The following is a 17,951-nucleotide window of genomic DNA, read 5'->3' as shown; positions in this document are numbered from 1 at the left end:
TTAAACCAATCAATCGATTAATTAAGTGACAACATTTCATTCTTTTAAACATTCTAGCATAATTTTAACACAATTAGTTATTTGAAAACAAATTAATTGATCGAAATCTATTATAATGAATTACATAATAATGTTATAAAATATCCAATTTCCAAGAAATTCTATTCTAATCTGAGTGATTGAAATATTTATATGAAAAGCATAATTAAAATAGAAAAAGATAAAAAAAAATAAATAATTTTGTTAATATATCACTGATATATTAGCAAAACTCATTTATCAATAACTATCATTTATGATAAAAATAAACAACTTATCAAGTTAATTTCGCATTATTGCCACATAATATTATAATTTCATTTCTTTCTAATTATAAAAGATAATTAGCAATAATAAATTCAATAGAGCTCTTAGATATTTTTACTTAAAATTGGCTGAGATAATTTTACATCCTATCACTACCCGATAATTTTTTTTTTTTTAATCGTTTATTATATGCATCTATCATTGTTGTTGTTATCATTGTTGTTAATAATATTATTTCATTCACTATTGCTATTTAGTTTATTATAGTATAGTACAGCTACTTTAGCTTTATTATAATTTTCGTTATTCTTTTCTTTTCGTTGATAGTTTAAAAATAGTAAGAAAGTAAGAAAATAAATAAATAAGGTGGTTATGTTGTCGAAAGATAAAATATATTTTTCAAATCTTAATAAAATATAAATTTTGACGCTACGTAATTTCTTATGTGGCAAATAAACTCATGATCTTTTCCATTATTATTTTCCCTGTTTTTTTTTTTTCTTTTTTTTTTTTCTTCTGCCAGCAGCACTTTTTAAATCAAATTTCATGAAATCCCGAAAATAGCCTAAGATTTTCATTGGTAATCAATTTGTCATTAAAATACACTCTAAACACTAATCATTCAGACTTCATTTATTATGGCTAAAAGATAAATAATGACAGGTATTTATCAATGATAAATGTTTGTTTTATATGATAGTAAATTAATAATATTTATATCTTTTTAGGGAGGAAATTTTCATAACAACTACGTCTAATATGCAACAAATTTTTTCTGAAATTTCTGGAATTTTGATAAATATGAAAACATCGTACTCATTCTATGATTTATATGATACATTAAGGCTGAAGGCTTAATGTATCATAAAATGCTAGCCAAGAAATATGTAAAGCCTTGTATTCATTGTTTTGAATAATTCTTAATCTTTTTTTTTTCATTTTCTTTCTCTCTTTTTTCTTAATTAAAAAAAAATCCTAACTGAGAAGAAATTAGAAATTATTTGTATAATATTAAATACAAATGAAGATGAGTGACAAATTTGTATTTTTTTTTTTTAAAAAAATATTAACTTACTAAGAAGATGAAAATGTAATTAAATAAGAAAAATTAATTAGATGAATTCAGAAAATGAATAAATAATAGGATAGAATAATTCGCTTTTTTTGTTTAATATCATTTATACATTTATTACATAAAAAAAAAGACAATGAATAGGTATAAAGAATTTTAGCATGAAAAATATGAATACAATGAAACTGGAAAAAATTTTTTGAAATTTATTTTTCTTGTTATTTAACAACAACAGGAAAGAGTATTGTTTAAAAATTTATTAAAAATTTCTAATTCATTTTACACAAATAAATTATGGAATAAATGGTGAGCAAATTGCATATTTAATATTTATAAAAAAACATACGAACATATAATTGTATAAAAACATATCACCAATTAAATATTGTTTGCTAATTATGATTTAAAATTATTTTATAACTTCATCAAAAGTTATAATTTTTCATAAAGGAAAAGAAGGAAAGCAAATATGTTTGACACACGAATTATTAAAAAAAAAGTAAATGGTTGTAATTAATTAAAATTAAACTAATTAAAGGACACTAATGATTAAAATGTTAGGTTAAGAAAGTACAAATTACAAACAATATGTAGTATTAATATCAAACTTTAACGTATGCTGTCATTATGTAAATTTACGGTAATTTTTTTTTTTTGACATTTTTTTGTTGTTTCAAGATTTTTTTTTTTTTTGTTGACAAATTTCACCGATATAATATTTAAGGTTAAATTTTGAATTCATAGATTTATTCGTCATTCGTCATTTATATTTTATTTTGTTTTCAGATCTATCAAAAAAAAAAATGTTATTATTGGAATAGTCTTATCAGTATGTTACAATATTTACTTCCTTTTTTCAATCGATTTTTGAACTCTCACGTATGTTCACATTATTTAGCTATTTCTCATACATTTTTTAAGTGAACTAATAAAAAAAAATCAGTAAAAAAGTTACTAAAGAAAATTAATTGCAAAACATAATTGCTTATTGTATTATTACTTTATACTATTTAAAAAAAGAGGAATGGCAGGAAAATAAGATGGGCGATATTTAACTGTGATAAGGAAAATGAAATATCAGTTGAGAATGGAACAATTTGAAATCGTTTTTGAAATTGTTGAGACGAGATATGGTGTTTTGATTAGCAAATTCAATAATCATCTATCATACGCGTATTTTGTTAAAGATTTAATTAAGTCTACCAGTCGTCTTAAATATTATTGGTATGATTTTGGAATAGTTATAAAATATAAAATCGTATAATTTTCATTTTATAGAAACTTCATATATTTTTTTTTCTTTGAAATGTTTAGTTAACACTTCATTACTGCTGAAATCTTGAATTCCTGAATCTAACATATCTTTATCAATTATTTCGAAAAAAAAAAATGCAAGCAATTACGTGAAACTGAAAAGTGATTTTTTTTTTTATAAATCATATAAAAATTATTGGTAGGTTTAAATAAGTTTTTGAGCTGATTAAATAGTTGGAAATTAATTTATAGTAATTTATTAATCATTATTATCAAACTATCAGCTATGTTTAAACTAGGAAACTCGAATATAATTAGATTTATTGGAAATACTTAACAAATTCTAATCGAAATGGTTCATTTTTCAGATTAAACAGACATATCTAATAAATTTTAATTTCATTCCTTTAGATAAAAAAATTTTTAATTCTAGTGTTATTACTGTTTATAACCTTTATTTCATTTCACTTATATACTTTATTTGATATTTATTACTTTAACAGAGCTTATCATCACATTTGAAGCATTTTCGCTGCGTTTCGGTGCACTGTTGGTTGTTGCTATATGTAATAACATATGCGCTTGGCGGTGGTCTCATTTTTTATGAATTGGAATATGAAGCATCAAAATCCCATTGGAATGAACAAATTGATAAAAAAAATTTATGCATTGTAAAAGCAAGTTTATATCTTATCATACTTTTAATTATTTATAAAAAAATGGATTAACTATGGTACTGTGAAATATTAAATAAGTTGTATTACATGATAAATAATTAAATAAATAATTAATTAACATTATAATTAGCTTTTTGGTACTCTAATTGGTTTGCTACTAAAAATATAGAGTAATAATTAAATTGCATAATATATATGTTATATATAGCTGTAAAGTAAAAACGATGAAATATCTAATAAATGTTAATAATTCAATGAGTTATATTATATATTAATTAATTTTTCTATAATTATTTTTTTTAAGTGGAAAAATAACAGTGAAAATTTCTTATACTTCTTTATTCTACCAAAAATTTTTCATGTTACAAAAAATTACCTCTTTAAATGTAATGATTTCTTTTTGCAAGAAAGTTCAAATATTTTAATTAAATCATTATACTAATAAATAAATTATGAATGTTAAATGAATGTTAATCATTTTGTATAAGAAATTAATCATTTCACTAAAAGATAAAATTTTTTTCTTAATGAAAAGAATAAATAGGTAAGAAAATTGGTATTTTTTCAATCATATTTGTCATTTTTAGATTTTACGGAAACTAAAAAATTATTCGGATGAAACAGTGAAACATCTTGAACATTGCTGGAAAGCTGATATTGATAAGACGAAAGAATGGAATTACATTACATCAACTCTCTACGGATTTGGCATCATCACAACATTGGGTTGTCGATCTGCCTGATTTTACTTTTTAAATTTATTTCTCATCAAGGAAGAGTAAATTAAACATAAGCTATTAAATTTTTCACTTCATTTTTTTATAAGTTTTATTTTTTATATATTCTTTACATCAAACATTGCTACTATTACTTTTAGGTATTATTTCAAAAAGAAAATGAAAATTCTTTATTGATATAAATTTATCCGGAAGATGTTTTAATTTAATTTAAATTCATCCTTTGTTATTGTACCCTTCTAATTTCTTTTTTTTTTTTTTTTTTTTTTTCAAATATTTGCTGACTTCTTTATTTTAAATTTTTCTGGAAATTATTCCAATAAACAGGGGAAGAAAACAGAAATGTTAAAATTTAACGATTTATATTATGTCTTGTAAAATAGTTGAAAAATTTTTTTCGAAATGAAAATTAAAAAAGTTAAACAACAAACTTTAGAAGAAGAGATAAAAAGTATTTATTTATCTATTATGAAGTTTTGAATTCCATAGTCGTAATTTTGAACTTAATTCATCAAAAGGACTGCAAATAAATGAAATTTGAATTTTGCAATTAAATGATTTATTAAACTAATAGCATATATTTTCCAAATGGCTTGTAAGCTTTCTACTAAAATTTGAAGGTTGAAAATTTTACAAAACTCCCGGGAGTTAAACAGCAGTTTTAAATTTTGCTTATTTGTAAAATGGTACAATACAAATACAACATTTTATGATTCTAAAATTTAGCTCAAGTAAAAAATTTTTAATATATGTCTCGAAAACATTAAACAAACTTGATAACTAAGCATTTACAAATACAAATAAGTCATCTCATTTCTACCTTCTTTTGATCTATCATTCTTGATTGTTTTTCTCTTTAATCTCTTTCTTCCTTACTTCTAGCAGACATCTTATGAATGCTGTCCAATTTTTTAGGGAAAATTTTTTTCGAAGTAATTAAAAAATAGTTTATCTCAAAAATTTCAAAAATAAATGACAAACATTTTGCAGGTTATAATCATGTCGCACCCTCAACAGTAGCTGGTCGATTATTTTCCATAATTTACGGTGTACTTGGTATACCAGTTACAATGATTGCAATTGCAGTTTCGGGTCGCCATTTAAATACTCTTATTGCAAGCTGGCGACGAAAGGTTATTTGTACTTGTTATAATTTCTAATTTAAATTGCAAGAGTATATATATATCAGAATTCTTTAGCAGCAGAGTATATATTATGCATCAGAATCTTTAACAGTTGTCATTATGTCCTACAGAATCCTTTCAATCATAATAATCATGTTGCTCTACAGAATCCTTCCAGTTATGGTGTTCCTACAGATATGAAATTATTTTTGTATCATTGAACAGAAAATATCTCTCTGATTCACTTCTCCACTGATAACATCAAGAGTTCAGGCTAAATTTTCTAAAAGATCTAGTTATGAAGAATTTTTACTTGGTGATGTATTATAAAAAATAGACGTCAAAATTTTTAAAAAATACAACCTATAAAGGAACAATTAACAGCAGATATTGCTCAAAAAAAAGTTATGATAAGAATAACTGAAATAATTTTTTGTTGATGTGAACAATTAAATTCAACCGATGTTTTTTATTAATATGAAAAAAAAAAAAAAAAAAAACAACTCCGATATTTTAAAAATTTATTTCAAAATTAGAGAAAAAGAAAGAAAACAATAAATTATTTAAGTTGGAAACTTTTCAAGTACGAAATTGGGATAGTGAAGTAAACTTGGAAAATGATAAAGAACGAGAAAAAGAAAAAAACGAAGAAACATCGTCCGGTTATGTGACAATTATAATTATCGGCTCCTTTTTAACTTATGTATTATTCGGTGGCTTGTTATTACCTCTTTTAAATGGCAAGGTTATATTAAGTTTTGTTTGCTAGAGTTTTGATTATTATTTTAAAAATGAAAGCTTAATATGAAAATGAATTATCGTCTCACTGATTTTAAAAATATTGGATAATCTCAATTATGTAAATAACTGACTTGCTTGTAAAACTATTAGAAAAAGTAATGAAGTATGAAACTGATAGCTATAATTTCTTCAGGTATTTAATTCTTATTAAAAAGAAATTTAAGATGGAACTGATAACATCCATTTGACAAAATTATTCATTTCTCCTCTCCCTTTTTAGATTGATTTTATCAACGGTTTATATTATAATTTTCTTTGCTTAGCAGCAATTGATTTCGGTCAACTTATACCTGAAAGGTAAGCCATTTTATAAAAGATGCAAAAAAACTGTGCAAATATAAGTTTGAAATCAACTTTATTAGTTTCAAAGCCAACATTGATTGCATTTGTATTAGATGATTGCTCGCGAAGAAATATCGGGTGATATTATTATTTATTAAATCATGAATTTTTTTCCTGTTATTTTCAGTGCATTATGAAAAATAAAGAAGAATGAAGGATTGAATAATAAAGTTAATCATAACTGTCGTAGAAGGAACATGACTTTTTTTTGTTTAAAATTTTTGAAAATGTTAACACATATGATTAAAATTGACAGGAAAAAAGGGTGGCAAAAATATTTCTAGGCAGCATTTTTATATAATTTGGGAAATTATTCCTAAAATTATTTTTATATTTAACTAAATATTTGACTAAGTTATATTTTTTTTTAAATCAAAAAAATTCAAAATTTATTTTTCAGAATTGCACTTTTACCAATAACATTTGTATACGTGTGCGTTGGACTTGCTCTAGCAACTATTGCAATTGGTTAGTTTTATTTAAATAAAATGATAACAGCATCGTTTGATTTTGTGAACGAAAGTTTATGAAATGATCTATTATATGTTTGCTGCATAAACGTGAGTGATTGAAAAGTGCACTGCGAGATTTTTAAGTATTGCAAAAATTGCAAAAAAAAAAAAAAATATTTCCCGAAACATCTATGTGAGTCTCAAAGATGATGGTAAAGTAAAAATGGTCCTTGGCCATTTTTTTGATTAGTGGTCTGTGTCCTAGTCTAAAAGATTACTTTAGAGAGTTTTTGCAGTTTTTCTCTGTGATACTTCGGTTTCAGCAATCTGGTGGCCAACTGACCATAGAGCACAATATTAGAGAGATTGTGATAATTTTTCAAATGTAGCTGTTTTCTTAGTAATATATCCTCAATACTTTGAAAGCATTGATTAGGTGATCAATCCAGTGGATGCTTGGGATAATATGGAGGATAATTGAGTGGTAACAATTAGGTGACCCATGATTTAGATTCATAGAGAAGAATAAAAAGCACAGTGGCCATTTAGACGTCACTCTTAGTACTTTTCTTCAGGTGTTTACTGTTCATAGTTTTTTTTTTTAGCCTACTGAATCCTTTGCTAATTTGTTGATGTCTATCTTGTTGTCAGGTTTGATGCCCACTGACATAATACTTAGATTGAGCCTATATACAGAATGATAATTTATTTGTGATAGAGAATAGTAAATGACTTCAGTCTTCGTCAAACTAACTTTCAATTTAGAAAGCTCTGAAGCTTCTGCAAAGCAGGAGTTGCAGAAATGCTTCTGTATGGACAACAAAAACGGTTCAAAGCAAAAAAAAAAAAAAAAAAAAAAAAAAAATTCTTGCGTAAAATGCTTCAGAGTTTTGCTGTCAACTTTCAATGGCCTGAAATTAAATAGGTCTCCATCTTCACCACTCGTCGATACCCTCTGAAATATCGTACTAAAGGAAATTGTGAACAGAATCGGTGATACAAACACTGATTATTAAGAAGGACTCAAAGTGTGTACTGCTGTATTTCAATTGACCAAGCTGCTTCTGATGCAAACCTGATGATCATTTTGAGAAACTTTCTCAAAATATGAGGTCAAACAAATGTAACATAATATTTTTTCTCATATTTTTAAGAGTTTGTCTAAGAATGCTGTGTGTGTGCGTGTGTGTGTGTGTGTGTGATAGCTTGTAAATAGCTTTGAAATCATTTCAACTTTCAGATAGAAATGTTTTTGCGATACTGGGTATTAATATATTTGAAGTATTCTTAAAGGAATTTTATCGACAATAGGCAGAAAAACAATACTTTGGTAGTTTGATCAGTCGGAATTTTCTTTTTTCTTCTTGTATTAATTTCACAAAGATAGAAGCTTGTGATGTTCCCAGTAACTTGTAATAATTTCTTGAATTTAGCTTAGAATATTAGACCTTTTTATTAGGTCTTTACTATATTTCATCCGCTGCATAAGTTTGATAGTTTCTTAAACAATTTTGGGCTACGATCAGTTCGCTTTTAATTAATTGTTGAATGATGTGTTAAATTTGAACTCTACGACTAGCATTGGGTTAGAGATTGAAAGTACTCAGATCATCATTTAAAATGATGGTTTTATTTGTGGGAATGGAAAAGGTCATTTCAGCTGAGTAAAGGTTTTCAGACATGGCTTTTGCTCTCCTATTTTCACTGTAGTTACTGAATCTTCTGTGCTAGGTAGTTTCATCAGTTATTCTTGATGCCTTAAAGTCACTGCTACTGCTTTTAAGACAAAACAGAATGGCTAAGGGAGCAAACAGTTCTTCTTTGACGACAGTTCCTCCAAGTTGTTTTCAATCAACTAATTGTTGGTACTTTTGTTAAAAAAAAAAGGAATTTACAGAGGCTATTTTTGATGTGTTGTAGGGCACAGATCGGTATGGTTGATTTGCATGGCGTGAAAATAGTCTAAATTATAGAGCCGAATAAGGAATGTTTTGTAGAAAAAGCAATTGATATAAAGATTATTGTTGGTCGAAGTTATTGCACAATATTAGAAAGTTTCAGGAAACAGTAAATCCAGAAAAGATTGTTATCCGGAAAACCTCATGCAGACAAAGGGTGTAACTCTTTATATAATAAGCATTAATTTATAATATCAACAATGAGATGTGAGTAATGACTTAACAAACTGCAAAGGGTTCAACTAAATGATGAACTGTTACTGTTAGCCCTGTCAAATTTAAATATAATTTACAGTTAGTAAGGAACCGACAAACAACAACAAATGAGGTCAACTAAATAAGAGCCAATAATTGTAAACGATTTAACTGGAGACAAATTCCAACATATATTTTTTGTTAACAAACTGTAATAATGCAAATAAGCTCAGTTATAATTAAAAAATGAATGTTGGATAAATGTTTTCAATGTGAGATTGAAATATGTGTCTAAGGAATGTATAAATGAGACAATTTATAATTCTTTGAATTTAATATAATTTTATTTCCACGCATTATAATTTGGTTTTTTCGACACTTCAAGTTTAGTTTGAATATCAAGCTGGAATTTCAGCGATTTTTGATTTTGTTTTTAGGCTGTCTTTCTGTTGGTAAATAAATCATAAATATTGCTCTGAATAACTAGTAACTTCACAATGTCGTGTAACTTCCTTGAACATGAGAAGACATGGTCTTTTAGATAAATTTGAATTTTTTAAATAAAAAGTAATGGAGCGGTTTGTTTGGTTGGTATCATATCATTGCAATTAATAATAATGACAATTGATAAGATGTAAAAGAAGCATTATTCCATTTAGCTATTTTAATATTTTAATTATAAAATTAACAGTTAATGTCTGAGCACGCTATATGAGCTTCTTTTACATCTTATCAGTATGAGCTTATTGTTTGTCATAATTCATTAACGTTGACAATAGCTCTATTGTCTATATCGTACAATATCATATTGCTACAGTAATAAGAAACATTTGAACAAAATGAATATTTAATTATGCCAAGTAGTCATCATTTTTCACTAAATGTTCACTAATTCTATTTTGATTTATAGTTGTTATTGTTTATTCATTTCACCATTGTTTTGAAAATGAATTAAATATATTGATGCTTAACTTCAGGAATAGTAAACAATGGCTTATAACAAGGTGCATATTAGAGTGAGTAAAGAGAGCTATCACTTTTGAAGGATCTTTGCTCTACATTATTGCTCTTGGATAATCTTTGCCCCTACTATATTTCAATATTGTAATTAGAATTTTATAACAAAGAAAATTAATTGAGCAAATAGCTTATATTAATCTTTGTACAATCGAATTATAATATGTTTAGCTGTCAGACTGAAAGATATTAGCAATAAAACTGTAAGCAACTGATAAGATATTAAACAATGGCACATATATATTCGCTGTTAACAAATTGTAACATTCTAAACAATCATAACAGCTTTGCTACAATTGAATGATAAATGTTGAATAAATGATTTCTCATTTGAGATATAAATCTGAAATAGTTTTATATTTTCTAATGAATATTTTGTGGATTTATTACAAAATTATTTCGGCATAGCGTAAAAATTAATGATTTTTTAAAAACAAAAAAAAAAAAAAGTGGATAAAAAACTAAAAGTTTTGATTAATGTTTGTGTTTTTCTCCTTTTTTTGGCTACTAGTTTTATTTTTTAGCCACAATAGAATTTTAATGAAATTTTAGTAAAACTAATGTGTTTGTTCGATTCATTCAGATGATGGTGCAAAATATGCCAGAAAATTGCAATATTTTGGCCAAAGGATTAAAAATGTTGCAGCAACAAAAATTTGGTTCGGTAGTAAAACGTCCGTTTTGTAAAAGATCCTCTATTTTTTTTTCCTATTATAATAGAAGAAAAGGTGAAAAAAAAGGCAAATTTATTGGTATATTTTATAGCATAAAAAATCTTACATTTAATAAAAATATCATTATTATCTAATTTATTCATTTCCATATTGTTTTATTTTTTCGATAATTAGAAGCAAACTGTTTATGGCACAAATACAATTATAATTTCTACACCCGATTATAATTCCAGCCAGGAGTTATTTGTTTGTGATATTACTCATATATGTAAATTTTATGATGATGAATAATTCCAATTGATCAAGTAATTAAAATTTTGAGGGTAATCAAATAATTTAAAGTTTGAGGGTACAAGAAGTATTGCATGCAGTTGGTAGCAAATGTGGTATAGAACCGTCAGTTATTGATGAAATTGATTTAGATAATCTTATCCAGGAAACGATTGCACAGAATGTTAGTTAAACTTTAACAGTTTTCTCTTTTTGATAAGAGGAAAATTCATATTTTTCTTTTTCAAAAAAGATTATTATATATTTAAATGTGTTCCAATAATTTATAGGAAGGTAAACTACCATCTCCATTCATTGATGAAGAAAATCCACTGTCACCATCATCAACGACGATCAAATCACCGTCATCAATAAAAGAACTTTTTAAAATGTATTTTGTTTCATTGCATATTTAAAATACATTTTATGCTTCAATGCATAGAGTAAAACAATTTAGCGTAGCTAGCAATATTGGCATAATACTGGCATAAATGTAAAGTTTAAGTAAGACTATTAAGTAAGTTTAAAATGATGCTTACCAACATAAAGTGTTAAATTATCATCATTAACTTCAATTTACTTTCATGCAATGCATATAATCAAAAAAGTAAGTGAAATTGTAATTATAATTGAAAAATTTTTCAAAAAAAAAAAAAAAAATTCATCACATTATGTTATCTTGCAAACAATTTTGAATGACAATTTTACAATAAAACAATTGTATTAAATTAGGACAGTTTCTTAAGTAAGAAAATAAATTATGCAAAAATAAAATTCGATTAAAATGGATGCCAAATTAGTTTAATTACCTTGTTAATTATTATTTAATCATTAAGTTTGTTTTATTAAGTATCACTCCACTATTTTAAAATACAACATTATTTGTTAGAATTAGGATTAACAAAAATTTTCTTCATTAATTGCCATTATAGGAAAAAATTTCCTTTTTGCTGTTTTTTTTTTTTTTTTTTTTTCAACATGAAAAAAGTTTTTACACTTTACACATATTTTTATTACATACAACAACTCTAATAAAAATTCATCACATTATGTTATCTTGCAAACAAATGATTTTTGCTTTTAAATTAATTTGAAAAATTCAAAAAAAGCAAAAAAATTTAATTTTAAAAAAATGACAAAACTAGTAAATATTGATATATTTATCAATGATAATCATTCCCTTGCAATGTCTTTTTTTTAAAATAAATAAATATTACTGTAAAATTTATGAAGCGACATTTTTCTCTCTTTTTTTTTGATAGAAAAATGAAACATTTCTGCTTAACCAATAGCAATAGTAAATGTCAAATATCCCATTTTTTTCTCTTTTTTCCTTTCTTTTTATTTTAAATTGTAAATAATTCTTAAAAAAAATTTCTTTTCGTATGATAAAGTATTTGATGTAATAAAAAAAAACTTATTGGAAGGAAAAAAAATTGCATTTTAATATTTTCTTACAGTTGTTATTTTATTATAATCTTTTCCTCAAAAAAAAAAAAAAAAAAAAAAGAAAATAGAATTAATATGAGTTTTGTAGTTTTACAAAGGTTTGTTAGGAAGAATTTTATTTACTGAAATATTGATTAACTATCTCGAAAAATTCATATATAATCGCAGCGAATGGATACATAGATTTCTTTTTTTGTATAAAGTTATAAAATCTAAATGTGCAATTGTGAAATTAAATCATTTACTTTATGATTATTAATTGATTACAAATAATTATTTAATATTTATTTATTAGGAATCAATTTTTTGCTATGGAAGATACGATCTCGACGATATCATCAGAAGTTCAAGCATTTGACAGTGTAATAATTACAACTTGAAAGCTTTCACTTCGAATGTTTTTTTTTTTTTTTTTTTTTTTTTTTACAACTTCTTACATTTTTATTAGTTAAGATTTGACGCAGAAATTGAATTAGTAGTCATAACTAGTTAATATACATTCTATTAAGTTTTATGGCTCCGAAAAAAATATTATAATTATTAAATATAATAAAAAATCAGGATGAAATATTAAAAATACATAAAATTTTAAATTTGAAAACCATATTTATTTAGTGATGCAAAAATCAATTTTCAAATCAAATTCCTATTCATCCATTAATTAATGAAATTTTAATTGCTATTAGTCTCGTTTGAGTTATGATGGGAATTCATAATTAACAATTATTTACAATTTTTTAGTTATCAGTGAGTGAATGATAACTTCATGATTAATAAAAAGGTTTTGATATCAAGACAGATAAATTTTTTTTTTTGAATAATTATATTTTTAATAATAAGTCCTTAAAAAATTTTTTTGGAAAATAAGAAGAAAACAAAATATATTATTTGCATTATTGCAGCAAAATGATGAAAAAACAGTTGCAACTGAAATCATTCAATACGATGAAATTAGCGAAGCGACTAATTTTGTGCAAATTGAAGTATGAAAAATTGATATTTATTTATGAATTTTATCAATTTTACTACTTTATCATTGGCAGTCTTCCATAAATTTAATCTTATATTATTACTATTTTCTTTCTTTCTTTAGTTTTTTTTTTTTTGAAAATAACTTTCTTTTGCATTTATAATTATTTGTATTAAACAGACAATGGCACTACTTGAAATAATAAATGAACCATCGAAGTATGTGGCAGTAGTGGAAACTGTAAATTCTATTAAAGATAGTAAAGCAACTACGAAAGAAATTAAAAGTTTGTGACTTTAATTAATTAATGAAAAAAACAGAAACAGAAATGAACAAAATTTTATTTTTGGAATATTTTTATTATAAAACACTTTGTGTGTACTTTTTTTTGTTTTTTTTAAATCTAAATTTTGTAAATAGTTTAATGTTAAAGTTTATGTGACTTATATTAAAATTTTTGAATATATTATTTAATAATTAATTGATTTAATAATTTTATGATTACTTTTAGTTTGCTTTTTAATTTTTACTAATTATTAACAATAAAATTTAGTGTTGCGAAAATTTAAAGAAAGGAAGAAATTGCATGCGCGTGATCCTCAAAATCTTCATAAAGTATATGAAAAGGAATGGAAACGAATTGAAAATTTAATAACAGATCGTCGACGCAAAACTTCATTACAACATGGTAGTACTGCTGCAACACAATTATCATCTAAAAAATTGCAATCATTTAATTCTCGAGAAAACTCTCGTTCAAGGAGTAATTTAGAAAACAAAAAAAATTGATTACTGATTATATTAACAATAATTCAAGTGATAAGTGAGTGTTTGCTTGCTTAATAATAGTAATAGAAGCAAATAAATAAATAATAATTAGTAATTATAGTTAATAATTAATAATATTAATTTGAAAGACTAGGGAATGTTATAATTAAGACAGTTTAAAAAAGGATAAGGAAAATTGATTTTGTTTACATTAAATTAAGTAAAATTTATAAAACATTAACCAAAATTTAAATTGCAAAGTGCAAAAAAGAAAAGATTTTTTCATTTCAGCAAATATTTCTTTCTATAATTTAAAACCCTACTAATTGAAATATTTCTGAAATATTTTTCATCCTTTAAAAATTACAACTAATTTGCAATATAAAATTATTATTTATAATATACATGTATGCGTGTATATAATTTAAAATTTAATGTATATGTACATAATTTAAATTTTAATATAAAATGCTAAAAATGATAAAATATTAAGCTAATGACTGAATATGCGAAGAATATAGAATGAAATTTGTTACAATCAATCATTTTTCTTTTTTTGTTTTTCCGTTTGCTTTTTCCAGTAGTAATTTTATAATGATTAATAATTTCATGATAGTTAGCAAATTTAATAATGAATTTAAATTATTCTGATTTTTTTTTCTTTTTTTGTACATTATTCTCACATTGCCATATCATTTTACTTTAAATTACTTCAGATTTTGAGTAAATTAGGAAGTCTTAAAGCAAAATGTTTCATAAACAAATTAAAAAGTTTTTTTTAATTTATTTTGCAAAGTGTCATTGTAATTTGTGCAACTTGAAACATTATTTGATTCAGGAAATCGAAAGAAATTAGAAAGGCTGTTATTTGAAATTTTGCTTGTGGGAGGAAAAAAAGAAATACAAAGGGTATTTAAGACAAAAAAAGTTGAATATGATATTTCGTTATTTTTGATGAAAACGAAATATGAAAGTTATTTTTTCGAAAATATTAAAAATTTTGAAGTATCGTAAAAGAGACCAATTTAAATAAATCAAAAATTTGATGACTAAAATAAGAGAACTTGTAACTTAAAATCAAAGTATTTTTCATTTAATTGTTTTAGTAATATATAATTGTAACCAAAATTTTTAATCGTTTTTGGTTTTTTTTTTAATTGTTTAGTTTAATTTTTATTTTGATTATCATTTGCATGCATATATATTTGCTTGATATCTGATAATAATTGGAAAATTCTATTGTATATCTCTTTAACAATAAATTTCAGTAATTTTTTTTTTCAATTTATAGAGCAAACCGACAGTTTAAGTAATTGAATTTGCATTTGAATTCAAGTAATTCTTTTATTAAATAGCTTCTTTCTTTTTGTTGTTGATGCCATTGTTGTTTTAGAATGATTCAATCTTATCATTAATTTGAATTGCATTTAAATTGAAATAACTGTTGAATGATATGTGAGATTGAATTGAAAATATAACATAAGCATATGAATCTCATGCAGGTATCGCTGAATGAATGAAGTAAAATATTCAAATATTTTAATCATAAATGAAATGCCTAACATTGCTAAGCTTTCTAATATTTTATTTAAATTTTTATTCTATATTTCACTAATTATATTTATTACTATAATAAATATTTCTGCAATAAATATTCGATTAACCATTGTTCACTTTTTCTCGAAGATAATGGTAATCTTAAAGTGTTTTTGTTAGTTATGATAATTTATTTAATAAAATAGAAACAGTTTAATTTTAATTTTAAACAGCTGCAGTTAAAAAATGAATTTCTGAGTAATAATAATGATTTGCAATTATAATAACAGGAAAAAATTGAAAATGGTTATAAGAAAGCAATAGGAACAGAAAAAAAATGGGAAAATCATGTCATTATTAATGATAAAGGATGAATAAAGTTTTGGAAATGAAGGAAAAAAAAAAACTGAGCAGTATATTCTTTAAATTATTACTTGAAAATTAATTAGATCATATTTTAATTATTATTTTAAATAATTAAAGAACATTTATGAAGCTCATTTGCTCTCTTTCTACAAAATTGTCAATAATAAAAATAAACGAAAGGTGAAAAAGAGATTTTGAAAAAAAATTTTTCTTTTTTTTCTATTTCTTATCATTACAAACAAAAATAAGGTGAAAAAAATGATAATGTTACGAAAAATATTGAAGCAAAATATTTGATAATAACAAAACGAATCAATAAAATTATTTATAAAAGAAGTGAATATGAAATTTGACTGAAAATGTTAATTTATCTTGATATTAAAGCAGCAGTAATTTTAAATAAAAAAATAAAATTAGGTATTTAGCACATTATTTTATCATTTCATTATTTTCTTCTCTTTTTTTCGATATTTCAACTGGAAAAAAAAAACTGTGGTCAGAAAAATTTTCAATATTAAAAATATAAATTAAAAAAATATTATATCTATATGAAAGAAATAAGCAGCGATTTTTATATCTATTCATCACGTAAATCACGTGGCATTTACGTAACGAATTGGTGATTAGGAAACAGATTACGTCAAAACGAAGAAATTTTATTGAAAATTTTAATGTGATAGTAATGTCATACTAATGAAATGAGCTTTACTTCTAATTTACTTTACTCCAATTGCTGTAAACTGGAATCTTTTTTCTGTTACTAATTGCATTCAAATTTGATATCTTTTTGGTTATTAAATCCTGAAAAGAGTTTAATAAAATGACAAATTATAAATGTAAGTGGGAAATTTTTGATGAGTAATTGATAAAAGAATTATCGATTAATGCGAATAGTTATAAAAATATCTCAAAAGATTAAATAAATTTCATTGACAGACAATGCGAACATGGAAACATGCAAGTAGAATTGATAATTTAAATTTTTAATTTGAGTTATTTGATAAATTTAAAAATCGAATTTAAAGGTAACCGAATTGTATTGAATCTGTAATTAACTATGTAGAGGGATTATCATAACTTAGTTCACAATTCAGTCTGAATGCAATCAGTCGTTAATAAATTTGGTTGTTTTGAAATAATTAATCAACTTCAATATCTATAATAAATGCTAGAGTCAAGCTAGAAATTTGAAAATTTAAAAATTAGTTATCAATTAAAGTATTTTGAAATTGAATACAAAATAATTAATGTTCATCTATTTTATTGTCTCTTCTTGTACAGTTCAAAAGTTTTATACAAATTATAATCGAATGAAAAAAAATCATTCCTAAAACTCAGGAAATTTCATAAAGTTTAAAAATCCATTTTTAGCAATTTAAAAACCTTGAAAATACATAAATATTGTATGTAATGTTTGTCCTAAAATTATAAATAACAAAGTTAAATATGTTGGAAGTTTTAAAAAACTGCCACTTTAAGGTGTATACATTTTTTGCTGTTTGTGTTTAATCAAATTTCCATTGGCATTTGAAAATAATTTTCAAAATTTTACTAAGATATTTTTTTTGTAATTAACTAATTTTTATAAGTGGGAACACTCCATAAATTTCTTAAATTCTATAGGCAATAATATTAGCATATTTAAATTTTTTATAGAAATTATTTCAGACCCTATTAATAAATTTTTTAATATATAGAAATTTTTAATAATATGGAATTTTTATCAGCGATTAAAGTCCAAATAATTCTGATAAGGAAAGCAATGCTTGGAATTGTTATTGAGCGCTATTATTTTGGTGCGGAAATAATTTTCAAATTAATGATTCAATTTTTGAATTAAAATATGTTTTATGTAACAGAAATTTAAACAAATTTTCTAAGGCCTATTTTAATTAATTTGTCTCTCATTATAATAGGTTTTCAACAGTTTTTTGCTTTATTTTATTTTCATATATTTTGAACTATACATTAATAAAGTATAAA

At 23.8% G+C, this 17,951-nt stretch overlaps 1 protein-coding gene across 2 annotated transcripts; it reads left to right on the top strand.

The window, feature by feature from the left end:
• Positions 1-2,984: 2,984 nt before the first annotated feature.
• Bma-twk-16 (Uncharacterized protein) lies at positions 2,985-14,087 on the top strand (the record flags this gene model as incomplete). 2 transcript variants are annotated; one of them, XM_043075006.1, is made up of 14 exons in its annotated part: positions 2,985-2,987; positions 3,136-3,309; positions 3,897-4,035; positions 5,037-5,179; positions 5,739-5,915; positions 6,192-6,268; positions 6,714-6,781; positions 10,519-10,594; positions 10,958-11,063; positions 11,170-11,270; positions 12,624-12,690; positions 13,231-13,311; positions 13,479-13,584; positions 13,852-14,087. In XM_043075006.1, 14 exons carry the CDS (start codon positions 2,985-2,987, stop codon positions 14,085-14,087), a joined length of 1,554 nt encoding a protein of 517 aa, XP_042930940.1. The 2 variants fall into 2 exon arrangements, with proteins under 2 accessions (XP_042930940.1, XP_042930941.1); XM_043075007.1 differs by lacking the exons at positions 2,985-2,987; positions 3,136-3,309; positions 3,897-4,035 and having other exon boundaries at positions 5,117-5,179; positions 10,519-10,609; positions 10,952-11,063.
• Between the last annotated feature and the right edge of the window lie 3,864 nt (positions 14,088-17,951).

This window comes from Brugia malayi (assembly GCF_000002995.4).
Source record: "Brugia malayi strain FR3 genome assembly, contig: Bm_v4_ChrX_scaffold_001, whole genome shotgun sequence".
In the NCBI taxonomy this organism is placed as follows: Eukaryota; Metazoa; Nematoda; class Chromadorea; order Rhabditida; family Onchocercidae; genus Brugia; species Brugia malayi.
Note: the sequence above shows the minus strand (reverse complement) of the source record. Positions and strands in the feature narration are given on the sequence as shown.